The 17,684-nt window shown below is 43.2% G+C and overlaps 1 protein-coding gene across 2 annotated transcripts; it reads left to right on the top strand.

Annotated features, from left to right (window-relative positions):
• The first annotated feature begins 964 nt into the window (after positions 1 to 964).
• On the top strand, positions 965 to 16,993 carry LOC118781098 (transmembrane prolyl 4-hydroxylase-like). Of its 2 annotated transcripts, none has more exons than XM_036533977.1 (9): positions 965 to 2,034; positions 2,229 to 2,310; positions 9,596 to 9,786; positions 10,253 to 10,349; positions 11,234 to 11,396; positions 12,833 to 13,018; positions 14,372 to 14,462; positions 14,603 to 14,726; positions 15,723 to 16,993. In XM_036533977.1, exons 1-9 carry the CDS (start codon positions 1,705 to 1,707, stop codon positions 15,932 to 15,934), a joined length of 1,476 nt encoding a protein of 491 aa, XP_036389870.1. In that variant the 5' UTR covers positions 965 to 1,704; the 3' UTR covers positions 15,935 to 16,993. The 2 variants fall into 2 exon arrangements, with proteins under 2 accessions (XP_036389870.1, XP_036389872.1); XM_036533979.1 differs by having other exon boundaries at positions 14,603 to 14,700; positions 15,723 to 15,805.
• The last annotated feature ends 691 nt before the right edge of the window (positions 16,994 to 17,684 follow it).

Genomic DNA, 17,684 nt, shown 5'->3' with positions numbered 1-17,684 from the left:
ACAACACGTTGCAACTAAAACATACACACAAGCCATCAGATGAATAGACCTTATTGAATACGTTACACACATGTGCGATTCATGAAAGGCACCATTTTGAAAATCTTTAGGAAAGAGTATGCCATTGCTTTTTCAGGGTTGTAATGTACTACTAACGTAATATAGCCTGCTGTTCCAAATTACAAAGTATACAATCCAATTCAAATATAAAAAGCAAAAATGCACTGAGTTTCATATTCTTCCTAAACTGCAGTTCAGTAGCTACTGTACAACTCAGCACAAAAGGAGGAAACACAACAAGAGCATATGCAGTAGTGGAAAATAACCAAAAAAAATCATTCAGGGTTCTGTCTCTGTTTTTGGTCAGGCCACTGATTCTCGTGAACGTCACAGACGATGTTTTTCCTATAACATCTAGAATGATGTAGCCACGCCTGGCCTGACTCTCCTGGCCTGTCCCCCACATGCCTCCTCTATTGCTTGGAGCAGGGGCACACATTCATGGGACTTTTGATCATATTCCTTTCACCACCAAGTCGAGGAAAAAAACTCCTCTATTCAGTTACAGAAAGGGGAATATTGAGGTTTCATAGCACCAATCATAGGGTGTAAACAGTTGAGAAAAAAATGGAAGATGTAAATAATTAACCATATCTTTATGTCTGTTTTTTACATTGAATACTTTAGGTTTATTGTTTTGTCTTTTATTTAACATTTACCACTGATGTATGCAATATACAGCATTTAAATAAGAATGCGCTTGATTAATATCTCGCAGGCTTTTACACGTCTACATTACGAAAAATATGGTTTATTTTTTCCGTAAAGGCGAAAGTGTAATGGCCTAAAATTGACCATGCATCAATTGCAAAATTGCCCATTAGCCGTGGAAGGCCGTCGGTAGGGGGCGGAATTACTCTTGCTCGTTCTAAAATCTGTCAAAACCATTCGAGATTGTCTTGGTTACACTCAACTGTGTAGTTGTCAGGGCAATGGCGTCTTTCTCCCTATTTATTGCGCACGAATTCCGTTGTCAGTGGTAAGAGAGTGTGACTATGTACAAAGTAACGGGATAAACGGATTGTCGCTTCATTTTGACCACATAAGACGACCATCGAAGGAAACGCCGATTTACTAGTAAACAGATAAGATGATTGGGACGCTTAGATGTTGGGATTTTTGGAGATGGCTTGCTAGCTACCCCGATAAGTGGTTGTAGCAAGATAGGCAGCTAGCTAGTTAACGTTACTTTAAAGGCCAACGTAGCTAGCTATGTGTGTCATCAAGAGGCACTTTGTTTGAATTAAGCTATTTTGTGCCACTGACTAGCTAGCTAGTTATCCAATGCCATGAAGATTCTGTTTTGCTAATTAGCTATCAGACTATGAAAATAATTTTATTCGACAGCTAACATTAGCTAACTAAGGATAAATAAGTGCCAGGCACGTTCTAAGTGTAACGTCAACGTAACAGCACTGTCGAATTTAATATAACGCTACCTAACGAGGTGGAAAGTTTGCAAGTTAACGTTAGCTAGCTCTGTTATTGCACATATGTTAGCGTTTACTGAGCGGTTAGCTTGAAAACTAGCAAGGGTGTTCGCACAGGTTTAACGCCACCGTCTTTGGTAGAAAACTAACGTTAGGCAATCGACTGGACTAGCTAACACAGTTCATTAGCAAGTTACATATTTAGGTGAATACTATGGAATCTCAGGAATGCATCCCGGACACTGTGTCCTCCACTATCCCTTCACTTCCACGACAAGCGCGAGTGCATCTGCAGAAAGGCAGCGTGTGCTCACGCACCTACTTCGTGGTGGTGATGGTCTTTTTTCATGTTTACATTATCAACGTCATTGCCCTGCTTCTCTACGTGCACTATAACACTGGTCCAGGAGAAATAGGTACTTCCAGCGGAGAGCCAACGATAACCAGGGAGAGCAGCACTCGCCGTGCTTTTCCTGACCGCGATCGGTCTCCTGACCTTGGGTCCCACGTGATGGTCCACCTTCCACGCATTGAAGGGATTCGGGTAAGGCGGAGAGCTGTCACAAATAGCTGAGGAGTTCTTTTCAACCACTATTTTAAGTCGTAAGTTAGAATATGTTTGGGTTATTTTTAGGACATTTCTGACGTGTTCTTCAAAAAAACTCAGATATACAACATAACCTCTGAATGCTCTAACTCATTCCTGAACCACACTGAAATGTCTCTGTTCATTTGTAGGTAGGACATGTCCAGAAAGTTTCGCTGGTGGATGGCAGAGTCCATGAGATGCGGACCCTGAGTCTGAAGCCCTTGCTTTTTGGTGAGATACTAGGTGGAACTGTGAAGTTCATCTCTCCCCTCGTCTTCATTAATAATTATATCTGCAGACTAGCAAGAAAAGCCTATCACAATGTGCAATATCTTATCTGTTTGTCCGTATCCCAGGATGAACAAAACACCCCTGGGAGGTTGTATTTGCTGGATTCACAATGTAGTTTTGACACAGCTTGGTAGATAGGTTTATGGCTATGGGTGAGTTTCAGCCCTGTGAACTAAGCACAGTAGTCAGAGTATGTGTGGAATAGTCCAGGTCAAAGGGGAAAAAACACATTCACAAAATACATTAGAAGGTTATTTTCATTTCAGTTTCTTTCTTACAAATATAGATCAGTAATATTCATATATATTGACATATAGTAAATTACACAATAATGTGTTGCATGTATATAGCGGCTTTAAAGGATTTCAAAGCACTTTCAATTTTCAACAGTTTTTTGTTCTTTTGTTCTGACTTTTAATATTTTCATTTTGAATAAGATATGACTTTTTATACGATTTACATAACATACAAAAGAAAAGACCAACATTATCTGTGTTTGTGGACCATGCACTGTATAAGATACTGAAGTTGCCAACGCTGTATTTGTACATACTTGACATGGCTGGAAATGTCTCCTATTTGACTGTTCTTTTGGGTCTGTTTTGATATTGCATGTCTGCTCTATTTGACTGTCCTTTTGGGTCTGTTTTGATATTGCATGTCTGCTCAAGTACATAGAGTAACAGGTGGAGTCTGTATTTTACTGTTAACGGCAAAATTAGTGGTGGATGTTCAAAGGTAGGGCATTTTTCTCCATCCGTGACAGTATGTTTGCACCACATATCTGACCAGTGAGAGAAAAGCCAGTGCAGTCTACCCAAAGGTCTCCCAGTGCAGTTCCAGCCCAGTCCTACCCCTCTTTTCCCAGTCCCAGCCCCTTTCTCCACTTCTACCCTCGGCACCTGTGCCGCTTCCACTTGCGGGCAGCAGTCATTAGGTTGCGGTCACGCTTGTTCCAGCTGTAGGCCTTGTTGACCACCAGGCGCTCGCCCTGCACGTTGCCTGTCACCAGGAAGGTGCCGCCGCGAGGCTGGCGCCGCGTCATGTTGCGCACGCAGGTGGCGTCTCGGTCCAGCCAAAGCTGCAGGCGTGCCCGGATCTGGCCTCCAAGCAGTGGGCCGTGCTTCAGAACCTCCACCCTGGAGGCCAGAGAAAACTGGGCCAGACTGATGCTGCTGGAGTTCAGCTGTGAGAGCCGCAGTTTCACCACTGAAAAAGGGAGAAATACAGTTTTTCCACTGGAAGAGGGATTGGTGCGGTTCTGCCAGTGAAAAGGGGAGAGATATTTGCCATTGTAGGAGAAAGGGATGCAGGGTCTCCACAGAAACGTAGGTACAGTTTCACTAGCAAATAGAAGTGAGATTTAGTTTCACTTAAAAGAAAGCAAGAGTGATAATCACATAGCTGGAGAGGAGCGAACAGGAAGAGGAAAGGAGAAGGATGGCAAGGAAGTGAGAGGCAGAGGAGAAGTGAAGGTTTAGAGAGGGCAAATAGAGCTGCTTACCAAAGTCATTCCTACAGAAGGTGTCCAACACGTCCTTGGCAGAGGCAGCCTCCTCCAGCTCACAGTCTCGGCAGCTAGCCCGAGGTACAGCTGAAGCAAACACACAGCCGGTCAGAACCATTAAAACACAGCAGACATATCCAATAGAGCCCATGATTCTGTGTTTTAGCTTATTACTGCTTAACTACATACATAAGTTAAACGCAGCCATTCAGAACATGTAACTGTCCATGCTGTAGCATATACTTGATCCAAGCACAACGTATTAGAACCCGAAGTGCTTCAAAGAACTGGTGAATGGGGCAGACCTTTAAGTTTTTTTGTTTTCTGAGCTCAAAGAATGGAACTTGCCATATAAAATATATATATATATATATAAAATGTTAACTTGTTGTCAGTAAGTGTTTTGTGAAATGTTTGTATTTATACCAAGTTCAGCAAATTATATGCTGTAATCTGTTGTTAACCATTTTTTAGACTTAATCAGTAAGGATGCTAGTTAATATGTTCAATCTTCTGATCATATATATTGGTAGGTATGCAAGTCTGTATGGATTTCTTTAGTTCGACTCAAACTAAACTCGGGATACAATATATTGCACTAAATCATGAATTTACTTCTAGCTATTCCAGGATTGTGTTTGAGTTGGGAGAGTAAAAAGTTGTTGTCTATGAATTTAAATCAGACACAGGTATGGCAGTATCTACAATCACTAGGACATGGAAGAGAAGACATAACACAGCCTTGTGGGCAACCATAACAGTCGGTATTTCAGAGACTGTCACTGAATATGATACAGAATTCAGTTATGATATATGATGCAGTATTCAGCCCACAACACCTGAATCATTTAAACTGACCTAAACTTTAGTATTTCTCCTCTTGCTGTACACAGCAAACCGAGGTGCTTGGAATATCAGATTTTCAAATGATATAATTGGTGGGAATCATCCATTTAATCTGGATAAAATTGTATTTTTCCATCAATACATAAGTGAGATGAAGATTTGTTTTGTACTGGTCTTCAGTGAAAGACACAAGCAGTTGACACCTACAAAAACCTAGAATAATACTTACCTCAAAGGCTCTAATGGCTTGAATTATCAAGTACTCAATAAATGTGAATTGTGACCCATCTTAAGGTCATAAAACCTTGATATGTTGTTTTCATGATAAGACACAGGTGATAACAGGCTGTGGAACATGCTGCTGTTTTGAGTTATGTGCAGTGTAAAAGATCCTGCATTGTGTAAAACCCTTGAAAACGCTGGGAGTGTGAGGTGGGTGGATTCTGGATGGGCACTTGCAGGAAAAGAGCCACATTTAGTTAGTCCAAGGCCTTCTTGTGTGCGCATGAGTTTTTGAGTAAATAAAGAAGCTGTTATGAGCCACTTAGAGGCAAATGGATGGAAATGGAACCTGTTCAGTGTGAGCTCCGCATTTGCGTTATGTGGGTAACATCTAGGAGCTTGAACTCACCCTTGCGGCCACCGGAGTTTGAGGCAGTGTTGTTGGTGACAGAGGAGATGCACATGAGATGGTCAGCGGGGAACTGGTTACAGTTGAGGATGGCAGGCCAGGGGTATCCATAGCAGGCCATGATAGGGGCGCAGCTGTCCCGCACCGACTCGCACAGACTGCGGCAGGGCGAGATGAACCTGAGTGGGGAAAGAGGTGGGGGGTGGGGGACAGCGAGAGGGAGAGAGAAAAGAGGGAGGAAGTTGTCAATGAATGGATTAAAGGAATAGGTCGTCAGGGGCTGAGTTTCAAGGGAAAGAGGGCAAAGACACCGCCCGATCTGATAACGTACATTTTAAAGAGGTGTGAAAGCATAGCTACAACTCAAAAGGAAGGCCTTTGCTTTGATGGCTGGGTGGCTCAGGAGATGACAACTGTTCCTGATCAGTGGGGCTGGATTTGCATAAGTGCTCCTAAGGTATTTAGCTCTATTCAACTCTCATCCCCATGGTTTGACAAGGATCAGAGGATCAGAAGGAATTTGACTGATTGATCAGGTAGTGTGTTAATGTCTTTGTGATACACAGAACACTGAGCCCTGCTTTCAGTAACATATTCCTAAAATATTCATTAAAGTATTCATTAAAACATTCCTAAGGTTTTGAACCCAAAAGCATGCACAGTGAAGAGTTAAAAAATGATTCCAGAAACAATCACAAAGTTATATTTGTCAGTTGATGCCAAAACCCTTTAAATTCCCTGCATGAACATCTGAATCAATCCATAATAATATAAGCAAATGACATCCTGTCTGTCACTGAAAAAGAGGATGCACTTAGGCAAAGATGTGTCAGTGGTTTCAGTCTACCATGGTTTGAAAACTGAGCTCAACAACCTGTCAAATCACAGTGCTCAAGCAATTGAGAATGAAACAGCATGGGTTATTATGCCACAAGCATAAATCACTGAAATAATTACAAATCCACATCCATATTGATTTTCCTGTCAGTGACAAGACAGCATACAGGAAAGACCCAGCTCTTGGTGTCTGTCACACAGCTACAGTAAAAAGGAAATATTCCCAGCAATAAAATAAAAAATCCCCAATTAAATGAAATATCTAGCATTAGTTACTGCTTTGAGTTAATTGGTTAAGCTGATCTTCACAACCATTCTGAAGTAGAGTATTTAGTCTAGACCTGAGAATGTGTATAATTCTTGAAGAAATGAGACCAAGACCTTTTACACAAAATTCCCTTCTGATAGAAGCCATGTTGGTGAACACAGAAATTTTGTTTAGAGGTTAGTTTTCCTTTTTTTCCAGCTCTCAATTCATTTTGAAGTTGATCTAAATTCTGTTCACACTGCTCAAATCCAACTCCTCAGAATACAAACCAGACAGTTACAATTACTTGAACCGGTAATTATAATTTCTTAACAGAACTGAATTCCATGTTGTCGAGATTTGAGCCACGACCACGGACAGAAGCGTCTTTGTGTTTTTCCCTTACCTGTCCAAACAGATCGGTGCAAAGAGCGAGCAGAGGAAGATTCGGGCATCGGGGTGGCACTCCCGGGCCAGCAGCGGCAGCCAGCTGGCCGACTGCTGCACGGCTTCTCCCGGGGACTCGTGTCCCAGCAGGTTGGGCATCCGCATGGTGCTATAGCCGATGTCGTGGCACAGGGCCATGCTCGGAGGAATGGGAAGGCAACGAGAGGAGCTCCTAAGCTCCCACTGTCCACCATTTGTCCCCAGGCCCAGGCCCAGCCCCAGGCCTGGCGCAATGCGAAGTGACAGGAGCAGCAGCTGAAGTGTAGATAAGAGCCTGGGGCTTTGGGGAGACAGTACTGTGAGGATGGGCATCGTCCAGTCAGCCGCAGATGCAGAAGTGGTGCGAGAGGCAGGGAGGACCGCGATTTGTCCTTGGGTGGATGGAGCCGGTCTGGATACGTGTGCGTCTGTCCCAGGGTCGTAGAGCTCGGTGGGGCAGTGTGAGGGGGCACAGCCTGGCTAGGTGCATTTATACAGGCCCAGATGCTGTCCCTCTCTTTTGGGTGGGACCACATTTACATGCTGGGTAGTTGAACAATAGGGGACATTTTGGGGTGGGGAGGGGGACAGAGGGGTTGGGTCAGGGGAAAGACGCCGTCTTTCAGCCCATTGGTTGAGTGTGTGTGTGTGTGTGTGTGTGTGTGTGAGAGAGAGTGGGCACAGGATGTTAATGACCCTCTGTCGGCCTGACACGCCGTCTCTTCCGCCTCGCTGCTGGAGCCCAAAAGCGCCGTCCCTTCCCCATCACGCATCTCTTTTCTTTCCTCCTTTCTTTCATCTCCCTCACTCCACTTGGAGCCAATTACTGTTCTGGAGGTAGACTCAGTGGATTAAGAAGTACAGCTTCTTAAAATTGAAGCTTTTAAGTCATAACAAAACATTTCTGGATCCTTTGATAATGGATGTCTTGTTTGCAATTTCCTGTGATTTCCACTGCCAAGAACAAGCTGTTAAATGATGCCATATCTGTTTTATTGTGGCTAAGCTCTAATGTGAACCTCAATAACAGTAATAGCAAATAATTAACAATAATAATAATTATTATCATTATTTACTGGGGTAATGTCAATATTGACACTATTGGATAAACATAAATATGTGTCAAACTAAAGCAAAAAACTCTTTTATCCATATCTGTAATTCATTTTTTAAAATAATTTAGCAGACGCCATTATCAAAAAATACTTATGATTAAAAAAAAAACATTTACCTTTGCAGTGAGACATTTACTGAAGCAATTCATACTTTGAGGATTTGAACTGATATAATCATTTGGTTATAAGCTCAGTTCTATATTCACATGACCCAAAAGACACAAATTGCCCCAGTATGGTTATGGTATGCCCAGCATGGCATCAGTAAATTTCATTTAACGCAGCTCTCTCTGCGACACAGCTTCAACAAGTGCTTTACAGAGAGCACCAGAGAACGTGTAGAGTAGGCCAGAAATTAGAGGGTGCTAGCTGAATAGCTGTACTGTACTAATGCCAGTGTGTGGTTGTGTTCACTGCCTGTGGGGGGGGTGGAGGGTGTTATTTTTTTCCCCACTGTGCCCCTGTGACCTTTTAGCCCAGACAAGCAGGTCACTTCCTTTTTGCTCTGTCTAGCAATTCCTGGAGCTGTGGCACACTGTGTCCAGGAACCAGCAGGGAGGGGGGTAATACCATTCATCCAATCTACATTCAGCGAGCAGTGTTGGTACAGTAACTACACACCAATACATCAAGCAACAAAAAACAGCGGAGAAAGAAAAACATGTTAATTGTGGATATGTTTGTGGGGTTGGGGGTTGGTTAATTAATACTCCGGTTTAATGAAGACAAATGTGAGTACAGGATTCTAAAATTGACTGTTGTGTGCTTGGAGAGGCGTTGTGTTGAGTATCTGAAGGGACATGCTCAGATGCCAGGAGTGGCATATTATTTGTCATAGGTAGGGTGGAGATGGGGGGGGGGTGAGGGACTTTGTTCTCCCATGAAAGGTAAAAGGGCTGGGAGATTTTTTTGCAAGTGAAAGGGACTGAAAATAAATAACAGAAATGGTAGTACTAACAAATATAAGTGCGACAAGTGCCTCCCACCCAAGAAGACAATGGAGCTCAGTTCTCACCCCTCCTGTGACACATTCACGCCACTGGGCTCATTAGCAGAGTGAATGGGCTCTCCGGGGGGCTTCATTACCTCCACATCCCCAACCACTTAAGACTTCTGTATACACACAGTATTGGGTAACAGGTCATATTTGGTTAAAAAATGCATTATTGGAATGTATATTTACATCAACTCTATCATTGAAAATGGGTACATTTTTATAACAGCATACACATAATGTTTACAGAATACTGTGCATTGTGATTGCATTTATGCCACAATATGCTTATATAGTTACAAACTGTACTTAAAACATGACCTCAAATCTGGTTTTAGGAAACCCTCAGTCCAGCCTGTATGCCCTTACATGTTCCTCACTGACAGTGATGACAGTCACTTGTGTGAAACTGATTTTAAGATTTGCATATGAATCTAAATAGATTCTGTTAGCAAAAGGCTTCATGACCAGGTCTAAACGTATTTCAGTCTTTTTTACTTTTTACACTGGCACTTCCAAGTCTGTCTTTATTCCACTGCCAGCAATCAGAAAGAAAGAAGAAAGAAATGGCAATATGGATGGGGCAGCAACACCAACAGCATACCCCTTGTGCTCATGGCAGAGATCCCAGACTTCTTGTCGGAGGAGGAGTGCCGACTGGTGGTGCAGCTGGCTCGGCTGAAGGGCCTTACAGAGAGCCAGGTCTCGGTCCCCGACAGCCAAGAAGAAACTGCTGATCTGCTGGACCTCAGTCCCGAGGAAGTCTTCAACCTGCTGGACCTCAACCAGGATGGACAGCTACAACTTCAGGAGGTGTGCATATGAGCAACCCAGGGGTGGGTTGTTTAGGGTGCCACCTGGGTGCAGTGTGGAGGGGAAATGGTGGAGGGCAGGTGCAGAGATGCAGAGCTCAATCTAAACAAAAGGCAGAGAGGCAGGGGAAAGGAGTCTGGAGAAAAGGTTGAGGAGGGCTAGAGAGATATGTCAGTTGGTAGAACTGAATCTTGCATGGCATTGTTGCGTTAATTTTCTGGTTGGATGATGTGGGATTGGGTAAGAAAATACATTGATATTCTCTCATCATACACCTTCATCCAGAGGGATTTTCATTCAAAAGTTGCACACTGTTGAGCAGATCACATGAGGTGCCATGGGGTCCACATCATTGTCCTCCCTAGGACTTGGAGCCTTCAGCCCTCTATTGACAATCCCAGATCTTTAAATGTGTCTCCACACCACCACCCTCATGCTTTGGGTCTCTGGTTTGGGTTGTCCACAGATCCTGACCCACTCGAGCGCTCGGGACAGGTTCTGGCTTACCCCGGAGAACTTGCAGGAGATCTATGCTGGGCTGAAAGCCGACCCTGACCGGGACGGTAAGACCAATGACCATGCTCTAATGAGAGAAAGAGGATTATTTCTGTCACCCTGTCTGTTCACCGGTATGTCTTTCAGCCTGTGTCTCAGCGGGACTTTGGGTGTCTTGATTCCTCTGTCCCTCTTAGCGCCAATCTTAGTGTGTGAGCGTGGAAAGGATGATAGCGTTGTGACTCAGTGCAGTGACGTCACGTGCCTGGTTCGTGCAAAAAGCTGCGGATGTGCCCCAGCATCACTCATTAAAATCTCAATGTGGGGCAACCCTTCCTTTAAACTACCCCCTCCCAACACCCCCACACCCCACTGTATGCCCCACACACACCCCCTCCCCAGCGCCCCAGAGCTATTGTCTCGGCCCGGTTGCCTGCTGAGGCCCGGTTCCGGAGGGGAAAGAGTGCACAGACGGCCGGATGTGCACTGAGCCGTGAGTAAGTACACCCAGCCGCTACCCCACTACCCCCAACCTCTGACCTGCACCACTGAGGAGAGGGGGGGGGGGTGCGTGTGTGAGAGTGGGAGGAGAGAACAGAGAGAGGGTGGAGGTAAGAGAGCCGGAGACAGACTCAGAAAGGAATAGAGACACATTATAATAGACACCTAGGCATTGGTGGGTAAGTACTTATTGGTATAAGAAAGCTTGAACCACTCCTGCCTTAGTTGGTCACTGTGTGTGTGTGTATTTGTGTATTGTAGAAACCCTGTTTGACTACCAGACTTGTTCCCTCCCCTCTCTTTCTCTGGCTGTCTATGTCCTTCCGTTTTTACTCGGACACATGTGCACGTCTGTGTTAAAGTGTTTGACATAGGTATCTGAGGGCATGACTGATTCTCTCTTCTCTCCCTATCTGCCTGTCTGCCTGCCTGCCTGCCTGTTTACCTGTAGGCCTTCTGAGCCTCGGAGAGTTCAAGCGCCTGAGCAGCAAGGCACTGTGGCGCTTCTCTCCACAGCTGGGGGGGAAAAGGAGCCAGCCAGTGCGGAACAGCAGGCACACCTGGCTGTACCAGGGTGAAGGGGCACACCATGTGCTGCGGGCCCTCAGGAAGAGGTGGGGATCTCTCCTCCTTTCAATCCCACTCGCATCTGCCCAGTCCTCCAGCCGCCTCCTGTCTGTGTATCTTGTGAGGGGAAGTCAATGGCCCTTTGGTCAGATCCACAATGCTTGCAGTTTAAAGACTTTTCTGAAATCTATTTCTCTAGGTCAAGGACAACTGGGATAATTACATTATTGTCATCTAGCAGAAGCTCTTATCCAGAGCGACTTACAATTTTATCCATTTATACACCTGGATATTTACTGAGGCAATTGTGGGTTAACGACCTTGCCCAAGGGTACACAACAGCAGTACCCCAGAAGGAAATTGATCCAGCAATCTTTCAGTTATGAGCCCTGCTCCCTACCACTACGCCATACTCTATCGCTACTCTAAACCTTACGATCTTACAAAGACAGCCAGATGATACTACAATGCTAGGAGATGAATACCTGGGAGGGGGAGGTGATGTGCTCTGTCAATGTCTTGCAGTCAGCTGCATCAGAGGGCATTCTACCACACACCAGTGCATACTGTAAAGCAGCCCACCCAGGGCCCAACGGTCAACCTGTGAAAGGCAGAGGAAATGGATTTGCTGTAGTACTTTATACACCAGAGCATAACACCCTAAGCCTGCAGTGTTTCCTTTAACGTTTTTACACCTAATAGAATATGAATACCTTCTAATAAAATTTTGTCATTTGGCAGACACCAGAGCAGTGTGACTTATAAAGTAATGGTACACAAAAGTATATAATGAAGTTACCATAACCATACCATACCATAACTGTATACAAAAGTGTTACAATAATAAATAATACAATAATAAATCCAACATTAATGGATTGATAATCTTTTTTTTAGTTTTCAAAGAAATGGTTTTCTGTCTTCACACGGAACCCCCAATATCCCATTATGTTTCATAAGGCTCTCACTCTGACCACAGTGACCCTCTCCAACAGTGTCATAATCCATTCGCTTGACATCTTCAGAATCATGAACAGATGATAAGGATGAAGTGACACCATGCACACTTTCAGGACGTCTAGAGATTTCCACAGAGCCTTTTCCAAATCATTCTCATTGGGGTGGCATATAGATCTTTTACATAAAAGGGGACCCAGTCACTTATGTAATCCCCTTCTACAAACATGAATATTGAATGGTAATGCAGATGGGCACTCTGCAGCTTCTCTGGACAAGAAGAGAAATGCTGAATTCTGAGAAGCTGCCTCTAATTTGATTATAAAATGGGATATGGTTTAGACTCATGCCCATTAGGTCTGTTAATATGGTGGAAACCAGAGTTAATGTGCATTTAGTTGGGAGGACCAGGCCAGAGTCTGATTCAATCTTCTGTTCCACTTCTTTTTTTATCTCTTAGTCTTTCTCTGCCTCACCTGCATTTTCATTCACTCATCCTCTCTCTCCTTCTCCTCTTTCATCCCAGAGTGATTCGACTGACCCAGCTGCCCCCCCTGCTGGTGGAACTGAGTGAACCGCTGCAGGTTGTGCGATACGAGCAAGGGGGCCACCACTACGCCCACTATGACAGCGGCGCAGTCCACCCCGAGACCGCCTGCACCCACAGCCGCCTGGCAGCCAACATCTCCACCCCGTTTGAGACATCCTGTCGGTGAGAGAGCTTACCGGATTGCGTGCGCCTAGGTCCAGCCATGTCTGGGTGTGTGGCTGTGTGTCTGCATCCCTGTTCTGCATGACTGCATCTACCTTTGACCACATTGGTGTGGTGGGGGCCTTGAATGCATATCTATGTGCTTGTGCATGACTCTCTGTTTTATTTTGGATGTTATTGCACATGATGTCTTAAAGCTTTTGTGTCATTATTTTTTGTGTGTGACTGTGTATGTTGTTAAAATGTGTACAATGTATATGTGGTTGTGGGCTAAAGTGTGTTATGTGCAATAGAACAAAACTCAAGAACTGTACCAGAATGTACCTGCCAGTATACTGTATCAGGGAACTGGTGGAGTATCCTAACTCTACCAGAGTTAGTCCTGTAGAGTTCAGGTAAAGAGCAGTAACATCTGACACCTTACCATGAGTTTATTGAAGAAAATAAAATGTCTCTTTTACATAACTTGGCTGAAACACAATGGCTCTTTGTGTTTTATGGGGTCTAGGTGGTAGCTGCCAGAAATTCGTTAATATGTCTTGAGATACTTTTTATTGCTGTAATATAAGGTCAGTGATTGCTGCTATATTAATGTGCAAATTAATAGACCAAATTGTTTTGTGAATTTTATGGGATAAGTTTGATGACCTAATATAATACGCAGCTATTTTATCATTCTGGAGGTACTACTGAAGTGACAATGTGCCAGAAATGACTTCATATTGAAGTTATGAAAACACTATCATTCATTTATTAAATGCCTAATTTTAAATATTAGTTATGTATTTACAAAACAGAATCTACCACTACTGACATTACATGTATTATGTATTATCTGTGACATATGTTATGTATATAACCAAGCTCGGTGAATCCACTCTGATTCCTGGATTCCAGCTTGTGTCAGCTGTGCACTCAACCACTCATTACTAATACAGGAGGATCCTAGGGAAAACAGAGTGCCTGCTTTACACTCTGGAAGTTACTGCTCTCACTCTGTGTGCATGTGTGCGTGCGTGCGTATGTTGGGGGAGGGGGGGGTACAAACCAAGACAATTGTGGTCCTGTCCACAATGATAAAAATCCCGCATACCACTTCCTTTCTGCATCAGCTGCTCTACCCCATCTCTCACCTTTTTCCCTGTTTATGATGTCTAAATGATGTGTCAACAGCCATCCACCAACCTTTATGCTTTAATTGTATATAAATTCTTATCTACATGAATCTTATAACAGTAATAATAATTTGTGAATGTGTGTATTTGTGTCTATGTAATTAAGTAAGTAATAGGATGTTTTCCTGGGTGTACTGAGTGTGTGCTGTGCTAAGCACCTATGTTGTCCATGCTCCAGGTACATCACAGTGCTGTTTTACCTGAACTCTGTGGAGGAGGGCGGGGAGACCACCTTTCCTGTAGCTGACAACAGGACTTATGAGGAAGAGGTGTGTGTAGTCACAGCTAAAGAAGGACGGACTGAGAGCTTTATCTTGGTTAACTCCTGATCTGATTCAGAAATACATTGTCAACTAGCCTAATATGCTGAAGGTACAGTCATTCTTTCATCTCTTTATGATTTCCTCAGGCTCTGATCCAGAATGATGTTGATCTTCTTGACACCCGCAAGAACTGTGACAAGGGAAACTTGAGAGTCAAACCAACACAAGGAACTGCGATTTTCTGGTACAACCACCTCTCTGATGGCAAAGGTACAGAAAACTAGAGTAATGAGGACTGGGGGAAAGAGACAGCATGTAGGCTTTGATTATACAACTTGCTGTCTCCCTGTTCCAGACTCAATAAATTTCAAATTTCAAATTTCAAATTACAAAATGGATGCTTATGTGTATGTGTGTATCCTTATCCTTTAACTGTGAAATATACAATGTAATGTGATCTTTATATAGAAGCCGGTGGAAAGTATTTTATGGATGCTCTGCAAAGAAGCATAAACACTAAACAATTTAACACTACATGGAATCAATAGAACCTCTTTCCGGCATAGATAGGAGGCCCCTTATAAAATCCAGGCTGCTGACAGTAGTGTTGGATGGCCAGAAGGTGGCAATCTTTCACAGAGAAACCAATGCCTTAATGCAGACATGGAGAGCAGAGTCCTGTATAAAGTGTTTCTCAATCCTACTCCTGGAGGTCCACTGTCCTGCATATCTTCTATCTATCCTTGCTGCTTAATTAAATCAGGTGTGCTCAGCTAATCAAAAGTGCCACTGATGAATTCAATCAGGTAGGTACAGCAAGGGTAGATATGCAGGACAGTGGGCCTCCAGGAGTAGGATTGAGAAACACTGCTGTATAAGTTTACAACCTGAAAATAAAATGCTAAAACTAAGTATGGATTCAATGTACTTTAAATTATACTTTTATTACTCTATATAAAGAGCAGTGGTGTAACTGGCTATCAGTCCATGATCTTAGCATCTTAATCTGGCAAAGTAATCATTTCTAAATGGCCAATCGCTTTATCCCTTAACCTTAATTGTTTTACTGCAAATGAGATTTTATATCCATGTTGACCTGACTTGGTTAAATGAGGATTCACATAAAATAAAAGTAAAGAAGAAAGCATTCTTTTGTAATCAATTGCAATCCATTCACTCTGTAGTCTGCTTTTAGAGTGTGACCTTAGGGTTTAAAGGTTTAAAGATATGCATTTCCACCATGTTATTGTGTGCTCTAACACACAGGCTGGGTAGGTGAACTGGATGAGTATTCCCTGCATGGAGACTGTATATTACCCCGAGGAACCAAGTGGGTTGCCAACAACTGGATCAACATTGACCCCGACTACCAGCGCCAGGCCCGCTACCAGAAACTGGTGGCCCAGAGGCAACAAGATGAAGCACAGAGTGGCGAGAGGAACTCTGACGAGCACAGTGACCTCCACCAGGACCTATAGCCCATAGCCATCTTTAAACAGACTCATTGTCCCAAATTGACCCAGTATCCCTCACATATCAGGTTCATTCCATTCTCCCCTCTTAGATAAGTTTGCTCAACTCTACAGCAGAACCGAAATCCTGTTCAAAAATACACTGAAACAGATCTAAGGTCAGTCTTTGGGTACAGAAGTGACCGATACCCACCTCAATCCTGATTGCACCCAAAACTTGTCGACCCCACCCAGCTCTGTACCGCCATCCTTGACTACCTCCATGTTCACACATCCCAAACCTTCAGTGTGCTTCCTCTGCCTCAGCCTCTGCTTCTGCCAGCGAGCTTCCTTTGCCTTGCTCTGTGGTCAACTACCATGGTTAAAGTTACTACAAAACTACTTGTCACCAAGGCCTGCAGGGTTTCTCCCTCCCCCAGAGACACAAGGGTAACACAGGAACACATTTCTTTGTTGTTTAACTGTAAAATAGATATTACAGTCTAGCTCTTGGTGTGAAGCACTTTCCATGGAAATCACAGTCTCTGCCAAATACAACCTTAAAATTCATTTTTCACAAATGTCAGGATCAAAACTGCTTGAGGCACTCTCTCATTCTCTCACAGTCATGTAAAAGTTTGTTCCTGTATCTGTATAAGCTGTCTTCATTTTGTTTTACCTCTTTGCCACATCCACTCACGTTAAAGTTAGCACATTGCTCTGGCATGGTCTCTAGATATGTTCTGCACCATGGCTCAGATTCACCAGTCATTTGGCTTGAAAGCCTTGGGGTGGCCTGAAATCTTTAGATTAATTTCTGTGTGTATTTTTACATGCTGCAAGGTCCAGCTTCCTTCTTATACAGTTGGTTTTTAAAGGGTGAAATAATGTGTATGTGATTTGATATAAGGTATGTTCTGACATTTACCTTCATGTTGCTACCTAATTGTTCACCTCCTTTCTCCAGACCCATACAGGCAAACATTCACTCTGAAGTGATAAAACTATAGGCTAATATGACTGTATTGTTCTGATTATTGCAGTTTATTTATCAGTACATTCATTTGCAAATATATAATATTTTTATGCAGCTATTACCTTCATCCATGTGCTGTGTGCAATCTGGATGTATTATATTTAATTACTGTTGAAAATGCACTGAATAAATTATTGTTGTGGATATGAAAATGTGAATGAGTTTCAAAGACGTTCCAGTAAAATGGCTAATTTAAGTAAATATGATTTTTTTTTCCTTAAAATGTGTATGCTTCTTTCTTTGAGAACGGAAATTACATGGTGTAGCTACGGTGAATATATATTCCTAAATCTGTAAGTTCCCCTTGACTCAGCAAAATGAAATATCAACATAAAAATAAAGAGCGCTTTCACAACTTTTCACACCTTTCGTGTGATTCAAAAAGATGCGCAGTTCGATTCGTTGTAATGCATATGACCCTTACAGCGTCATAGTCGCATCAGAATGAGTTAACCGAAACCACCAGATAGGGAAATTAACACCGCGCGTTCCCGATTCATAAAGTGATGTTTTTGCTTGAACTTCAGATGCCTGTATTCACAGATCACCACGCTTCCTATGTTCCATTTTCACTATAGATATTTGAAAGAAAACAGACGTGGACAGCAAGAGCACAGCACGCAGGTTTTATGGATTACACAGTATTCAAGCTCAATTCAAGTTCACTTGCATGGCCTGTCTTGTTCTGGAAGAAAGAACAAAGGTTGTTTGAGAATTCACCCGATGCGAATCAAGTCTATG

The sequence above is a fragment of the Megalops cyprinoides genome, chromosome 7, assembly GCF_013368585.1.
Source record: "Megalops cyprinoides isolate fMegCyp1 chromosome 7, fMegCyp1.pri, whole genome shotgun sequence".
Taxonomy (NCBI): Eukaryota; Metazoa; Chordata; class Actinopteri; order Elopiformes; family Megalopidae; genus Megalops; species Megalops cyprinoides.
This window is presented reverse-complemented; position numbering and strand designations above follow the sequence as displayed.